This window comes from Entelurus aequoreus, linkage group LG12 (assembly GCF_033978785.1).
Source record: "Entelurus aequoreus isolate RoL-2023_Sb linkage group LG12, RoL_Eaeq_v1.1, whole genome shotgun sequence".
Classification (NCBI taxonomy): domain Eukaryota; kingdom Metazoa; phylum Chordata; class Actinopteri; order Syngnathiformes; family Syngnathidae; genus Entelurus; species Entelurus aequoreus.
In genome coordinates this window covers 33868648-33884475 of record NC_084742.1, presented here as the reverse complement: position 1 = coordinate 33884475, position 15828 = coordinate 33868648, and the positions used below count along the sequence as shown (strand labels likewise).

Genomic DNA, 15828 nt, shown 5'->3' with positions numbered 1-15828 from the left:
CCAAAAAGTTTTGCATTGAATATTGAACAAGCAAGGCTTATATAACTTTATAGTGACATGCAAAATCGAGTTTCAAATAATAATAATAATATTTAAAAAATATCAATGGCGTATTTTAAATACAATTTAAATAAAAATTGAATGCCTCTTTTCTATTTGCAGCCTCCTGAGGTAAATATCAACATTAACTTTTTCCACAGGCTAATATATTTGAAAGTAAAATAACAATGAATAAACCAACCATTCAGGACTTTAAACTGCTCAGTTTGCAACACACTGATCTAATCTGATGTGCCCAAGCCAGATACCTGGCCTCTTTTCTTGGATGCTAGTTCATTAATGTCGGGGCTCAGGCTTTGAGCTGAGGCAACCTTCATTATCGAACAAAGGTGTTCATTAGTCATTATATCTCGTAGTCCACCCGGACCACAGTCTTGGGGGCGTGCCTTAAAGGCACTGCCTTTAACGTCCTCTACGAGCCGTCGTCACGTCCGCTTTTCATCCATTCTAACAAGGTGCCAGTCACAAGATATGTGCGGGACGCTGCAACAAAATACACCCCCCCCCCCCACACACACACCTTGTAGCGTCCCGGAAGAGTTAGTGCTGCAAAGGGTTCTGTGTATTTATTCTGTTGTGTTTATGTAGGGGACAGCGTGGCGAAGTTGGGAGAGTGGCCGTGCCAGCAATCTGAGGGTTACTGGTTCAATCCCCACCTTCTACCATCCTAGTCACGTCTGTTGTGTCCTTGAGCAAGACACTTCACCCTTGCTCCTGATGGGCCTGGTTAGCGCCGTGCACGGCAGCTCCCGCTATCAGTGTGTGAATGTGTGTGTGTGTGAATGGGTGAATGTGGAAAATAGTGTCAAAGCGCTTTGAGTTCCTTAAAAAGGTAGAAAAGCGCTATACAAGTACAACCCATTTACCATTTACCATGTTGTGTTACAGTGCGGATGTTCTCCCGAAATGTGTTTGTCATTCTTGTTTGGTGTGGGTTCACAGTGTGGCGTATATTTCTAACAGTGTAAGTTGTTTACACGGACACCCTCAGTGTAACCTGTATCGCTGTTGATCAAGTATGCATTGAATTCACTTGTGTGTGCGTGCAGAAGCCGCACATATTATGTGACTGGGCCAGCACTCGTTGGACTGGATGAAAAGCAGATGCGACGATTTTCGGGAGGGGCACTGAAATTTGGGAGTCTCCCGGGAGGGTTGGCAAGTATGAGAATTAGCGGTGAATGCGGTGTTACCGCGGCACCGCCGCTGTATATAATCGGCGGGCCAGCTCTAGTGTTAATTTGATATCGCCTCAAGGGCCAAGTGAAATTACATGGCGGGCCAATTTTGGCCCGCGGCCAGAGTTTGACACCCATGCTCTAGAACTACAACGAATGTTTAACAATGTGTATTTCCGCGTTTTGGCAGAATTGTCACATTCCTGGAAAACAAACCATGGAGGCATGGCGAAGATATTTATAAAACAATCTTGCCTTCCTTCATACTTCCTTCAAACGAATCGTTCGGAATTTTCCCCAGTTGTGACGTTTTTCCCATTGGTGATGGCAGCGGATTTTCCCACATAGGTTACAGGTTTACCCCAAGACCTTTGTGTGAGTCCGCCATGGTACTCCGACGCTGTAGTCAATAAGTTCCTTCTTTTTCTCTATCGTCTTGCTGTGGGGCAGACTATACCATACATTCACATGGATCCTCCGCTATTGCCATTTCTAATACAAAGTAACAGTTCTATCTTGAAGATGGTCTGTAAAACATCATCTATGCAAACTTTTTACCAAAGAACCATAATTACTAAAAGGAAGTATTTTAAATGTAGAAAAAAAATCATCATATGACCCCATTAAATAGCAAATTAATTGTTTGTTATCCTTCCATCCATTTTCTATAATGCTTATCTTAATTAGGGTTATGGGGAAGCTGGAGCCTATTCCAGCTGACTTGGGGCAAGAGGCGGGGAATGCCCTAGACTGGTCGCCAGCCAGTCATTCATACCTATGGACAATTTACAGTGTTCAATTAACCTACAACATATATATTTTTGTAATGTTGGGGGGAAGCCTTAGTACCGGGAAGAACATGCAAACTCTAACCAGAGATGTCCAAACGCAGATTCAAACCCAGATCTCCTGACTGTGTGGCCTACACTAAACTAAAAAGGCCAAGTCATACCAAAGACTATAAAAATGGGACCCGTTACCTCCCTACTTGGCACTCAGCATCAAGGGTTGGAATTGGGGGTTAAATCACCAAAAATGATTCCCGGGCGTGGCCACTGCTGCTGCTCACTGCTCCCCTCACCTCCCAGGGGGTGATCAAGGGTGATGGGTCAAATGCAGAGAATAATTTCGCCACACCTAGTGTGTGTGACAATCATTGGTACTTTAACTTTAACTTTAAATGCTAACCACTAGGCCACTGTGCAGCCCCTTTTTTTTTAAAATATATAATTTACACAACCTTTTCTAGCAAAAAAAAGCTTTGACAAGGAAGTGTTGTGTACAATACTGTCTACTGTATGCCTGTAATTGTTTCTTCATGAGTAAAACTGCGTGGCAAAAAACAGGAATTTTTAGGACTTTTTATGGTTGCGTTTAGGGATGTAACGGTATCAAAATCTCATATTATCACGGTATTAAGGCTCCGGTACGATATTATTGTAGTATTTTTTTTTTTTAAAAAGGCTTAAAAATGTTTTAGTGTGTAAAATAAAGTGTCAAGAATGTTTAGGATAAACACACTTACTGTAATTGAACACAAATATGATGTTCAAATCTTCTAATCATATTTATTACTACATATATGTATTTTTAAGTGCAAATAATTGAGCAGGGACATTCACTGTTTCAAGCAAATATTAAAAAAATAACCTTACAGTTTCATGTCTTTAAAGTGACAATGTAAACATCCAGTGGAACAAGTGTAAAACAATAATGTTCACTTTAGTGTATTTCAACTTTTAATTTCTGAGAAGTACTGTCCTCCACAGTGGACATGTTTATATCAGTCTGGAATATGCTGTTTTTAAGAAAAGTTTTCTAACAATACAACTTTTAATTATGTAAATACCTCAGAAACTGATGTTTGGCTTCGCTGGCTTCAAATATCTTTTCTGGCTGACAGTTTATGAAGTGGCGACTTGTCCAGGGTGTACCCTGCCTTCCCCCTTAGTGCAGATAGACTTCAGCCCCCCACGACATCGAGAGAGACAAGCGGTGGGAAAATGGATTGAGGATTCATCAAGTAGTTTTTCAGTTTACTCATATTTCACGCATGAAACATTATTTGGGGGGTGATTTCGCTCCGTGCAGTGCGATAGGACCGGCTGGCTCTGTGTCGCTTTAGAAACGCTCGGGACAAACATGACGTGCTTTGCTTTGCAGAACGCAGACTTTCTTACCTCTGCCAAAGAGATTATGTTTTTGCCAGACTTTGTCTGTGTGTTAGCAACATAACTCAAATAGTTATGGATGGACTTTGATGAAAATTTTCAGGAAATGTCCAAAAAAACAATTTCTCTCATCTACTACGAACACTTATCTTCCTGTTTACGACGTTTCACGCCCCCACCTTCCCGCCCCGCACTGCACAGAGAATTCTAGGGGAGGTAGTTTATTTTCAGAACCAGGCCAAGGCAAAAGCGCAAGAAAAAAACTACACACCAAGTTTTTGTCTGATAAAGTCACGCGTCACGTCATTATTGTGAAGACTTTGAAACCAAAATACTGCGGTATCTACAATGCCGTTACGCCCCTAGTTGCTTTCATTATTTGCAGACATCTACTGTCTTCTTCTTACCCATTTCCAGATATTCATAGAAGAGTCCCAGATTGGACATGGGTTGCAGTTGGTAGTCTTGCTCCCAACGAGGAATCACTTTCTGTGACGCTGTGCCCCTGCAATAGCGTAAAATCAAGTTTTTCACCCACCTGCACACACACACACACATGCATACACAGGTGAGGCGTAGGTAAGTGAGGATGATTGCTACCTTTTTGTCTTCCTTACGGTAAGAGAACTTCTTGGATGTTGTTCCAGATGGCTTTTCCGCCCATGATGATGGACAGTTGCGTGGTCAGTTCAATCAAACAACCACCAGGATCACACTGGAACAAGAAAAAGAAGAAAGTGAAGCATAATTCATGTGCTCCAAGCGGAGGATCGACCACACTCTACCTCCTCGTTGCGGTATTTTCCCAAGAGGTAAACGGGTTGTCCTGGATAGCCGACCACTTTCCCTTTGGCGAAGGCGATGTAGAAACAAGAAGAGTAATAGTTGACAAACTGAAAAAGGAACATCTTGAGGGTCAGACTGTTCTCGTAGTCCGTCTTGGTCCTTGGCAGCTCTGTTTTCAAATAAAAGCAAAAACATAAAGAACACTTCAACGCCCAAGCATAATACAAATGTTTGTATAACATTTTTTCCTTATATTTGTGGGGTAAATGAATAAAAATGTCAATTATTATCTGAATAAAAATAGTTACATTATGTTTTGCATTATTGTAAAATAAAAATAACATTGAGGATTTAAGAAAGAAATCAAATAAACAGTATCCTGTTCAGTGTCAGCTGGAAATTAAATAGATTGATCATTTTTAACAATGAAACCCTCAAATAATGATATCTATTACAGTACATCATAGAGAAAGCTAATGTAACATGTGCAAAACTCATTTTGGATATTGCTAATATTTCACAGGTGTTCTGTCTTTTTGAGCACATCCAATGAGTAAAGTCAATTGATATTCTCATTATTCCTTCAGCAGCTCACCAAAGTTGGTGATCCAGATGGCCACCCTCTCGTAAAGCATGTTGAGGATCATGATGACCACGAAGCTGATGAGGGAGGCCGTAACCGAGGTGGCCATCTGCGGCGTCACATACTCCTTGAGAGGCTCCAGCTCCTTCAGGTCCTGAGCTCTCAGCCTGGCCGAGAAGGCAAAGAAGGCGGCCAAGCGGTACACGGTGATGGCCACGATGGAGGCCACAATCAGCAAGATCTGACATAGTATAAGAAATATTATTCAATATGTACTAATAGGCTCCAGCACCCCCGCGACCCCGTAAGGGAAAAGCAGTAGAAAATGGATGGATGGATGTACTAATTTTGTTGGACATGTAATGAATGGCATTACCCAGAATAACACGGTCCCTATTCCTATTGACACCCGAACGCATCGTCCGCAGGTTGTGTAAGGCACTTTTTCTTTCACCTGAAAACACAACAGAGCTGGTAAACGCTGAGAGAAGACGCTTTGCCAGCAAGAAATTAAGCAATAAGATTCACCCCCGTGACCGGGTTTTTCCTCTCGTAGATACACTTGGCTTCATATTCAGGTCGGGCTGTCTCCTGCTGCTCCAGGAACTCCACAGTGTCCCACTGGTACTCCAGCTCAGCCTGGTAGCGCTTCCAAAATTCCAGGAATAGTGTTACTGCAGCGAGGAGATGAGCGTAAATAGAAGTACTCGGATATGGAGCTTAAAATAAACCACTGAAGCATGGATGACTTACCCCAGATTGACATGAAAACTGCAAAAACCAGAGTGCCAAAGTTGTCAAATATGCACAGTTTCTACAACAAAAAATACAATTGTGTTTTAGCCTGCTTGTATTGAAATCCCTCTTCAGGTCATGTCAGGAAATAACTTGTTTCAACGTGTAAAGTCTGTGCAATAGGAGATTTTCACAATAGAAAGTGGTTTCATCTGCACGGTAAAAGGTGTCTATATATACATAACCAGCAGAGAGCACTAGCTTACATATCAGTTCAGTCAACATTTCCCAGCAAGGCTATGCTTTGACAAGAAATGATGTTGTGTAACTGCACGTTTTCCAAGTACCGTATTATATATAAGCTCTATTTATCTTCAATAATGGAATAAACTGAATTTAAAGTGTGTTTAATACTGTGAGAAACATATTATAGCATTTGGAGTAGGGGTGTGTGTTACGAAATCTGGTGTCACAAAATCTTGCGAGATTATAAAATGACAATGTTTCACGTTTGGAGAAACGCTGTATCGTGGGCAGAACACAGCCAGAAGTTGTCTTTTTTATAGTCTGATCATGCATATCTGGCTGGGACTGGAACCACACAATTAGTGCTTTGCACACACTACAAACCGAGAGCGAGCAAACGCAGCTAGTGTTGGCGTTCCCCTCAGCCAGACGTGCTCTAAAGGCATGGCAGGGGAGGCGTGTGGCCGCTCTCCTTTCTTTGAGTTCCACAGCCAACAAGCTGAGTGTCTGTCCAAACGGAAGCAGCTAAAATGTCAATCATAGAAACAATGACAGAAAATAATACATGAATCATTTTAAAGACCCCGGAAAGCAGTTTTCAAAAGGCCTATTGTAGGCCCGCGAGTGCCCCCTCTAGGACCACCCAAAAATATCTGTTTCTCAGCTATGGTCGCAGTGGTACTCAGTTGTAATACACTTTTCCACCACTTGTGACAGTAATGACAATATTAAACAAACAGAAGAAGTCTAGAGCTAAAGTCATTAAGAAGTTTTTTAAGCGCAAAATTATGACTAAAGTGGTGAAGCTGTATTTTTATTTACATTTTAATTTTATTGACAGTTTTGTTAAAAACGTATTTATTCTTGATTTAATATAGCACAACATTATTGTACATAAATGTATTTTTTGTCAGTTAGTCCCTTCATACGCAGTGTATTTGGTTAGTACTTATTTTTCTAATCACTGACCTAAGCCTAAAGTTTAAGAGTTAAATAAATAATAGTATTTGTAATTAACACACAGTTTCATATCATTTGACAAGGTTGTAAACTGAAAGTTGGTTAGATGTAGTTATTGAATACAATTAAAATCTTGAGTAACATGACTAATCAGGACTCCTCTTCCTCCTAACCAGGAGATCGCAAAAAGCCGCTGCCTGACCAGGGTTCAGAAAATCTGCAAAGACTCCTCCCACCCGCACCAAGGACTGTTTTCACTGCTGAACTCTAGAAAGAGGTTCCGCAGCCTCCGAAGCAGAACTTCCAGGTTCTGTAACAGCTTCACAGCTGCAATATATTTATCTGTACAGTAACCTATTTATTTATTTATTTATATATGCACCTTATTGCTTTTTTATCCTGCACTGGCATGAGCTAATGAAATGAAATTTCATTCTTATCTGTACTGTAAAGTTCAAATTTGAATGACAATAAAAAGGAAGTCTAAGTCTAAGTCTAATTCAGTGTTAATATTGGAGTGGGTACCGATGTAGTGGAAAAGTTGCGCGCAGTGGTCAAAAAGGTTAAGAACCACTGTTATTAGGTGAACTAAATTGGATGTATGTAAATGACTACTGTAATTTGAATATTGTAATAAGAAATGTAACTTGTTATGATGTGAGCTTTGGGACAGTTGTGATGCTGGTGTCTGCACGTCTAATGTTGCCCACATGTGCTCCTAGGAATGCTAAGGGAGTTTGTGCCTCCGCTCAGACACATAAAAAATTAGGGGGTCCCAGCTCCATCAAAATTTTGAAGACACCTCTTCTACAGTACTCACCTTTGATGCTTCACAGGTGCTGTTTAAACGCCAGTATTTGCACTCCTGGTCGCACTGCGGGCACATGACTATTTGGCCTCCGATTTCCGGGTCACACACCTCTTTGCTACCAACACACAAGCCAGCAGAACCTTGAGTAAAGTTATTGAGCACTTGGTAGAGCCTGATTTACTAAAGGTTTGTGTGTACTAAAACACGTGCAAACTTGATAGCACACGCAAAGCTGATCTACTAAACATGTGCAAAGTGTATTGCGTTTGTTAAATGAGCAGAATTAGGCGTGCATTCTATTTTGTGTCTTTGTTTTCATTCATATGCAGAATATATACTGATTATCAAAATGCCTACAATACTGGGAGGAGATGATGTAAATATATTATACAGCATGCGCAATGGGATTCCCTATAACAACACTCTATTTTGCAAACTCTATTTAGCATTTTATTTAGCACGTCTGAAAAGTACTTGCAAACTGACACACACTCAGTGCTAGCACGGCAAACACAGATGATTGACAGAAAATACTCCGTTATACGTGTGTTTCAACATATTTGCATGGTCTGTCAGAAATAAAAAACATTGCACGTATAGAGGGCTTCAGTTTTTTGGCTAAAGTATCCCACAATGCTTTGCCAGAAGCCATATTGAAAGACAAGTGTCATCGTTCACGATAGCGCTAGACGTAATATTTCCAAACTATTCCGTGGAAAATAACGCTGCACCAGCTGTGATGCAATGGAGAAATACTTTGAGTCATTAGAAAGGAAGTCCCTTTGTCGTCATAAGGAGAAAACAGCTGTAATTGGAGGCAAGGATCCTTACAATATTGACAAGTTGGAGTGGAGCAGCATGGAGCAGAGACCATAACATCCTCTCCACTGTCTCATACCCGCACTTTGTAAACTACTTAAATTCTCAACTCAGCCCATTTTACACTTTGAAGGACTTTCAAAATTATAAGAGTCTATTAAGCTATGGCCGCTTTGTTTGCAGATGGGTTTGTGACCTTTGTGTTTATCTGTATAAACCTAGCGGACATCGCGTTGTCAAGGCGAGAGTCATGCACTCGCAAAAATGATCCAACCCAAGTTTGATACCCCGGAAAATCCCGGCTAACCAATTTAAGGTCATCTTAGCACACCGTGACTGTAAGGCAGTATTGGAAGAATTGTGTTCTCATGTCGCTCCACTTTTGTTTTATGTGGAGGTGACAGTCCGGACAAGAGAAGTGAGCACTATTTTTATCAACACAACTATTCAACCAAGCACACCAAGTTAATGCAAAGCGGGGCTGTCATTTATTTAAAATTAATTTCTACTTACAAAATTGTCTTAATTACCTCAAATTAAATGATCCGAAAAAAACATGAAGTCATTATAGCATGTCACATCTCGGTTGACTGGAGCAATCTATGCTCGCCTTCGCCGTTAACTCATCTTCCCCCCGCTTTCTCCCGCTTCTGTTTGTCCATAAATACGCTTAAGAATGCGATAAAAAATAGTACCGTATTTTTCGGATTATAAATCGCTTCGGAGTATAAATCGCACCGGCCAAAAATGCATAATAAAGAAGGAAAAAAACATATAAGTCATACTTGCCAACCCTCCTGAATTTTCCGGGAGACTCCCGAATTTGTCCCTCCCGGGACAAATATTCTCCCGATTTTCGCCCGATTTCCAGCCGGAGCTGGTGGGGGCGTGGCTTAAAGGCACGTCCCCTCTAGAGTGACGACAGCCTGTTTTCACGTCCGCTTTTCCACGATATAAACAGCGTGCCGGCCCAATCATGTTATAACTAGGGCTGCAACTAACGATTAATTTGATAATCGATTAATCTGTGGATTATTACTTCGATTAATCGATTAATAATCGGATAAAAGAGACAAACTACATTTCTATCCTTTCCAGTATTTTATTGGAAAAAAACCAGCATACTGGCACCATACATATTTTGATTATTGTTTCTCAGCTGTTTGTACATGTTGCGGTTTATAAATAAAGGTTTATTAAAAAAATAAAAATAAATAAAAATTGAAAATTTAAAAAAACAAATGACAAAATAAAATGCCTCTGCGCATGCGCATAGCATAGATCCAACGAATCAATGACTAAATTAATCGCCAACTATTTTTATAATCGATTAGTTGTTAGCCCTAGTTATAACATCTACGGCATTTAGAGAGTGCACAACTGCGCACACAACAAGGAGACGAAGCAGAAGAACGAGGAAGATACAGCCATGGCCGACGACGAGTAAGATGAAGAAATACGCTTGTAAGTTCCAAAACCAATGGAAACAATCATTTCAGTTTATCCAGGACAGTTCGAAGGGGAAGGGGTATGCTGCCTGTAAATTTTGTAGAACAGACTTCCCCATTGAACACAGTGGCCGAACGGATATACACACTCATGAACGGTCAGCGAAGCACAAGGCGGCGGCAGCGCAGCACCGGTCCCAGCCCAGCCCAGTATTATGGGCCACCTCGCTAAATGGAGACCCGATGGTGTAACATATGCCGAGACAAAGATGGATATGCTGATAGCTGGAAGCAACATCCCGTTCTCATTTGCGGATGTCATCAACAAATCCGTGAAGGATATGTTCCCGGATTCAGAGATCGCTCGCCAGTACTCAAATGGCAGAACAAAGGCTACTCAAATAGTGAAAGGTAAGTGTTATTTTTTTTTTTAGTAAGCAGCAAGCACAGTACAGTTAGTAGAACAACTGTATTTTCATTACTGTGTATTTGATAGGTAAATATATATATTAGGGATGTCCGATAATGGCTTTTTGCCGATATCCGATATGCCGATATTGTCCAACTCTTTAATTACCGATACCGTTATCAACCGATACCGATATCAACCGATATATACAGTCGTGGAATTAACACATTATTACGCCTAATTTGGACAACCAGGTATGGTGAAGATAAGGTACTTTTAAAAAAAATGAATCAAATAAAATAAGATAAATAAATTAAAAACATTTTCTTGAATAAAAAAGAAAGTAAAACAATATAAAAACAGTTACATAGAAACTAGCAATTATTGAAAATTTGTAAAATTAACTGTTAAAGGTTAGTATTATTAGTGGACCAGCAGCACGCACAATCATGTGTGCTTACGGACTGTATCCCTTGCAGACTGTATTGATATATATTGATATATAATGTAGGAACCAGAATATTAATAACAGAAAGAAACAACCCTTTTGTGTGAATGAGTGTAAATGGGGGAGGGAGGTTTTTTGGGTTGGTGCACTAATTGTAAGTGTATCTTGTGTTTTTTATGTGGATTTAATAAAAAAAAACCAAAAAAAACAAACAAACCCCGATACTGATAATAAAAAAACAGATACCGATAATTTCCGATATTACATTTTAACGCATTTATCGGCCGATAATATCGGCAGACCGATATTATCGGACATCTCTAAAATATATATAGAGCTAGAATTCACTGAAAGTCAAGTATTTCTTCACTTTCAGTGAATTCTATATATATATATATATATATATATATATATATATATATATATATATATATATATATATATATATATATATATATATATATATATATATATATATATATATATACACACTACCGTTCAAAAGTTTGGGGTCACATTGAAATGTCCTTATTTTTGAAGGAAAAGCACTGTACTTTTCAATGAAGATAACTTTAAACTAGTCTTAACTTTAAAGAAATACACTCTATACATTGCTAATGTGGTAAATGACTATTCTAGCTGCAAATGTCTGGTTTTTGGTGCAATATCTACATAGGTGTATAGAGGCCCATTTCCAGCAACTATCACTCCAGTGTTCTAATGGTACAATGTGTTTGTTCATTGGCTCAGAAGGCTAATTGATGATTAGAAAACCCTTGTGCAATCATGTTCACACATCTGAAAACAGTTAAGCTCGTTACAGAAGCTACAAAACTGACCTTCCTTTGAGCAGATTGAGTTTCTGGAGCATCACATTTGTGGGGTCAATTAAAAGCTCAAAATGGCCAGAAAAAGAGAACTTTCATCTGAAACTCGACAGTCTATTCTTGTTCTTAAAAATGAAGGCTATTCCACAAAATGGTTTGGGTGACCCCAAACTTTTGAACGGTAGTGTATATATATATACACAGTATATATATATATATATATATATATATATATATATATATATATATATATATATATATATATATATATATATGAAATACTTGACTTTTGGTGAATTCTAGCTGTAAATATACTCCTCCCCTCTTAACCACGCCCCCAACCACCCCACCCCCATCTCCCGAATTCGGAGGTCTCAAGGTTGGCAAGTATGATATAAGTCGCACTAGAGTATATGTCGCATTTTTTGGGGAATTTTTTAAAAATAAAATCCAACACCAAGAATAGACATTTGAAAGGCAATTTGAAATACAAACCCCGTTCCCATATGAGTTGGGAAATTGTGTTAGATGTAAATATAAACGGAATACAATGCTTTGCAAATCATTATCAACCCATATTCAGTTGAATATGCTACAAAGACAACATATTTGATGTTCAAACTGATAAACATTTATTTTTTTGCAAATAAACATTAACTTTAGAATTTGATACCAGCAACATGTGACAAAGAAGTTGGGAAAGGTGGCAATAAATACTGATAAAGTTGAGGAATGCTCATCAAACACTTATTTGGAACATCCCACAGGTGAACAGGCAAATTGGGAACAGGTGGGTGCCATGATTGGGTATAAAAGTAGATTCCATGAAATGCTCAGTCATTCACAAACAAGGATGGGGCGAGGGTCACCACTTTGTCAACAAATGCGTGAGCAAATTGTTGAACAGTTTAAGAAAAACCTTTCTCAACCAGCTATTGCAAGGAATTTAGGGATTTCACCATCTACGGTCCGTAATATCATCAAAGGGTTCAGACAATCTGGAGAAATCACTGCACGTAAGCAGCTAAGCCCGTGACCTTCGATCCCTCAGGCTGTATGTACTGCATCAACAAGCGACATCAGTGTGTAAAGGATATCACCACATGGGTTCAGGAACACTTCAGAAACCTACTGACAGCAACTACAGTTGGTCGCTACATCTGTAAGTGCAAGTTAAAACTCTCCTATGCAAGGCGAAAACCGTTTATCAACACCCAGAAAAGCCGTCAGCTTCGCTGGGCCTGAGCTCATCTAAGATGGACTGATACAAAGTGGAAAAGTGTTCTGTGGTCTGACGAGTCCACATTTCAAATTGTTTATGGAAACTGTGGACGTCATGTCCTCCGGACCAAAGCGGAAAAGAACCATCCGGATTGTTATAGGCGCAAAGTTGAAAAGCCAGCATCTGTGATGGTATGGGGGTGTATTAGTGCACAACACATGGGTAACTTACACATCTGTGAAGGCGCCATTAATGCTGAAAGGTACATACAGGTTTTGGAGCAACATATGTTGCCATCCAAGCAACGTTACCATGGATGCCCCTGCTTGTTTCAGCAAGACAATGCCAAGCCACGTGTTACATCAACGTGGCTTCATAGTAAAAGAGTGCGGGTACTAGACAGGCCTGCCTGTAGTCCAGACCTGTCTCCCATTAAAAATGTGTGGTGCATTATGAAGCCTAAAATACCACAACGGAGACCCCCGGACTGTTGAACAACTTAAGCTGTAGATCAAGCAAGAATGGGAAAGAATTCCACCTGAGAAGCTTCAAAAATGTGTCTCCTCAGTTCCCAAACGTTTACTGAGTGTTGTTAAAAGGAAAGGCCATGTAACACAGTGGTGAACATGCCCTTTCCCAACTACTTTGGCATGTGTTGCAGCCATGAAATTCTAAGTTAATTATTATTTGCAAAAAAAAAATAAAGGTTATGAGTTTGAACATCAAATATATTGTCTTTGTAGTGCATTCAATTGAATATGGGTTGAAAAGGATTTGCAAATCATTGTATTCCGTTTATATTTATATCTGACACAATTTCCCAACTCATATGGAAACGGGGTTTGTAAATAAAGAATAGTGAACAACAGGCTGAATAAGTGTACGTTATATGACGCATAAATAACGAACTGAGAACGTGCCTGGTATGTTAACGTAACATATTATGGTAAGAGTCATTCAAATAACTATAATATATAGAACATGCTATACGTTTAGCAAACAATCTGTCACTCCTAATCGCTAAATCCGATTAAATCTCGCTTCTAAACAACTCTGCCAACTCCAAAGGTAGACAATGTGCCGCTTCCTCTTCTATCGGTACGTCGCTTACGTCAGAGTCATCGTCAGTTGCAGTTCCAATTATTCCAGCCTTTCTGAATCCGGACAGGATGGTTTCGGTTGTTATTTGATATTTTATGGTAATGTGTTAATAATTTCACACAAAAGTCGCTCCAGAGTATAAATCGCACCCCCGGCCAAACTATGAAAAAAACTGCGACTTATAATCCGAAAAATACGGTAATACGTCTCCCACTTGGATATGAGACAGTTGACAATCACACACGTTGTCGGCATTATCAGTATCACTAGATGAATGATCAGCAACAACGAGTGTGTTACAAACAAAGCTTTCTAATATGGCCAACAGCAATGCATTGTTGGAAATGTAGAAAAATACAAAGTCCTCTGTCTAGTCAGCAACATACTTATATAATCTTAAAGCTGCATGCTGGGTGACTTAAGAGGCTGATTAAAACAAATTAAATTGACGCGTTTTGGTGTCTGTTGCCGTTTTTCTAATACCGTTAGTTTTTTTTTTTCATAACATAGACTGTAATATCTCCTATATGAAAAAACGTCTTGAAGTATGCATTTTAATGCAACTTGAGCACAGTAAGTGCAGCCTCTCTCCCATGAGCGCACTTTGGGCGCTTAAAAAACAAGGGAAAAAAATTTGATTCCTTTGTAAGTGCACTTGGACTGTGTCTAAAATGCCCATAAAAAGTGGTAAGTGTCTCATGCATGTTTGAAAACATAGCAAAGCGCCACAGGAAGGAACATGATAAAAATGAATGTGCAGTAAATGATCGGGTGCCATTGTGGTGATGCCTCAGTATATATAGAACACGCAAAATACTTTTTTAAATAAGGCGGTCTTCACCACATTTGAATTGTACACGTAGAACACACGCAACAGCCCACTAATAGTACACACAATTTTATAGATTACACACGCTGTTTAGAGCTTGATATTAGGATCTTAGTAAATTAGGCTCTTCGTGTTCCATACCTCCAAGTGCTGGTTTCCTGTGTTTTGTATCCATATATGAAGCAAGCCAGCCCTACAACAGCAGCCAGAGCCAGCATGATGGTGTAGAAGCCCAACCAAGCAAAGTAAATGCCGATCTTCTCACCGTAATACTTCCTGCAACAAATCACCAGAAATTATGTCTATGAGCTTCGTATGACGTGGATGCTTTTGAAAGTCACCTTATGAGATTGAGAGGCTGCATCTTATAGAAGCTTCTAGGATGAGCCCATTCTCTGTATAGCCGGAATCTATCGTTAGGGCAGCCATCTTCTTGGGACTTGACGTTGAACCTGCACTGAATGGACAGAAAAGAGGGGAAAAGGCTGCAGAAAAAGGAACACAAAGATGTCTTCCGTATGACTCACATCATGGAGCGGGTAGGCAGCTTTGTACACGTCGCTGTCCAACAGTTTTCTGATGCCAAACTTCTTTACGCTCCCTCGTATCTCATAGGGGGCTCGGCTCAGTATGTAATACGCCTGAGCGAGCACATTGTGGTCATTTATTGCTCATTTATGCATGTTTGGTGACTTTAGAAGAAAACTACCATCCGGCTCCTCATGGATGAAGAGAAGAAGACGTCCTTGTCCTTTATGTAGAAGTACTCCAGGCGGTCTTTCTCAAAGGGGGCAGTGAAGAACTCGGCCTCCGTGGTGATGACCTTCTTGTCGGGGTAGAAATACTTGGTGATGAAGGACAGACATCGCCATGGCGATCGGTAAGAGGACAGATCGTTGGGCTGAATGGGGAGCTGGATATGCAGCACCTCAGCGTAGGTGCAGAGCGTGTCCCACGGCATGTGCACCTTGACGAAGACCAGGCTGTCGTTCACCACCTGCACCAACATTTTCATACATATTTCTTTCATCTAGTTTTTTATCATTGTAAACACTATGTACCATTCTTAACTCATTTATTTGAATTAAAAACATTGTTTCTAATGTGGCTAACTCATTATGACTGATTTTTCATAGCATTTCATGGAAACAATGTATATATATATATATATATATAAATATTTATATATATATAT

At 39.8% G+C, this 15828-nt stretch overlaps 2 protein-coding genes and 1 long non-coding RNA gene across 3 annotated transcripts in view; 2 read left to right on the top strand and 1 right to left on the bottom strand.

The window, feature by feature from the left end:
- LOC133662056 (uncharacterized) overlaps positions 1-15828 on the top strand; it is a 268044-nt gene that overhangs the window by 112753 nt on the left and 139463 nt on the right. The window lies entirely within an intron of this gene.
- ano6 (anoctamin 6) overlaps positions 1-15828 on the bottom strand; it is a 32130-nt gene that overhangs the window by 4323 nt on the left and 11979 nt on the right. The window contains exons 5-16 of the mRNA XM_062065714.1: positions 15343-15630; positions 15161-15274; positions 14975-15090; positions 14775-14909; positions 7540-7645; positions 5532-5592; positions 5307-5452; positions 5155-5232; positions 4791-5019; positions 4195-4364; positions 4027-4124; positions 3817-3947 (exon numbers count right to left, since the gene is read on the bottom strand). Of these exons, the coding sequence (XP_061921698.1) occupies positions 3817-3947; positions 4027-4124; positions 4195-4364; positions 4791-5019; positions 5155-5232; positions 5307-5452; positions 5532-5592; positions 7540-7645; positions 14775-14909; positions 14975-15090; positions 15161-15274; positions 15343-15630 (1672 nt within the window). The remainder of the gene's footprint in view (positions 1-3816; positions 3948-4026; positions 4125-4194; positions 4365-4790; positions 5020-5154; positions 5233-5306; positions 5453-5531; positions 5593-7539; positions 7646-14774; positions 14910-14974; positions 15091-15160; positions 15275-15342; positions 15631-15828) is intronic.
- On the top strand, positions 603-6884 carry LOC133662071 (uncharacterized). Its single transcript, XR_009828057.1, has 3 exons — positions 603-3977; positions 4057-4221; positions 4783-6884. It is a non-coding gene; the product is annotated as an uncharacterized LOC133662071 (long non-coding RNA).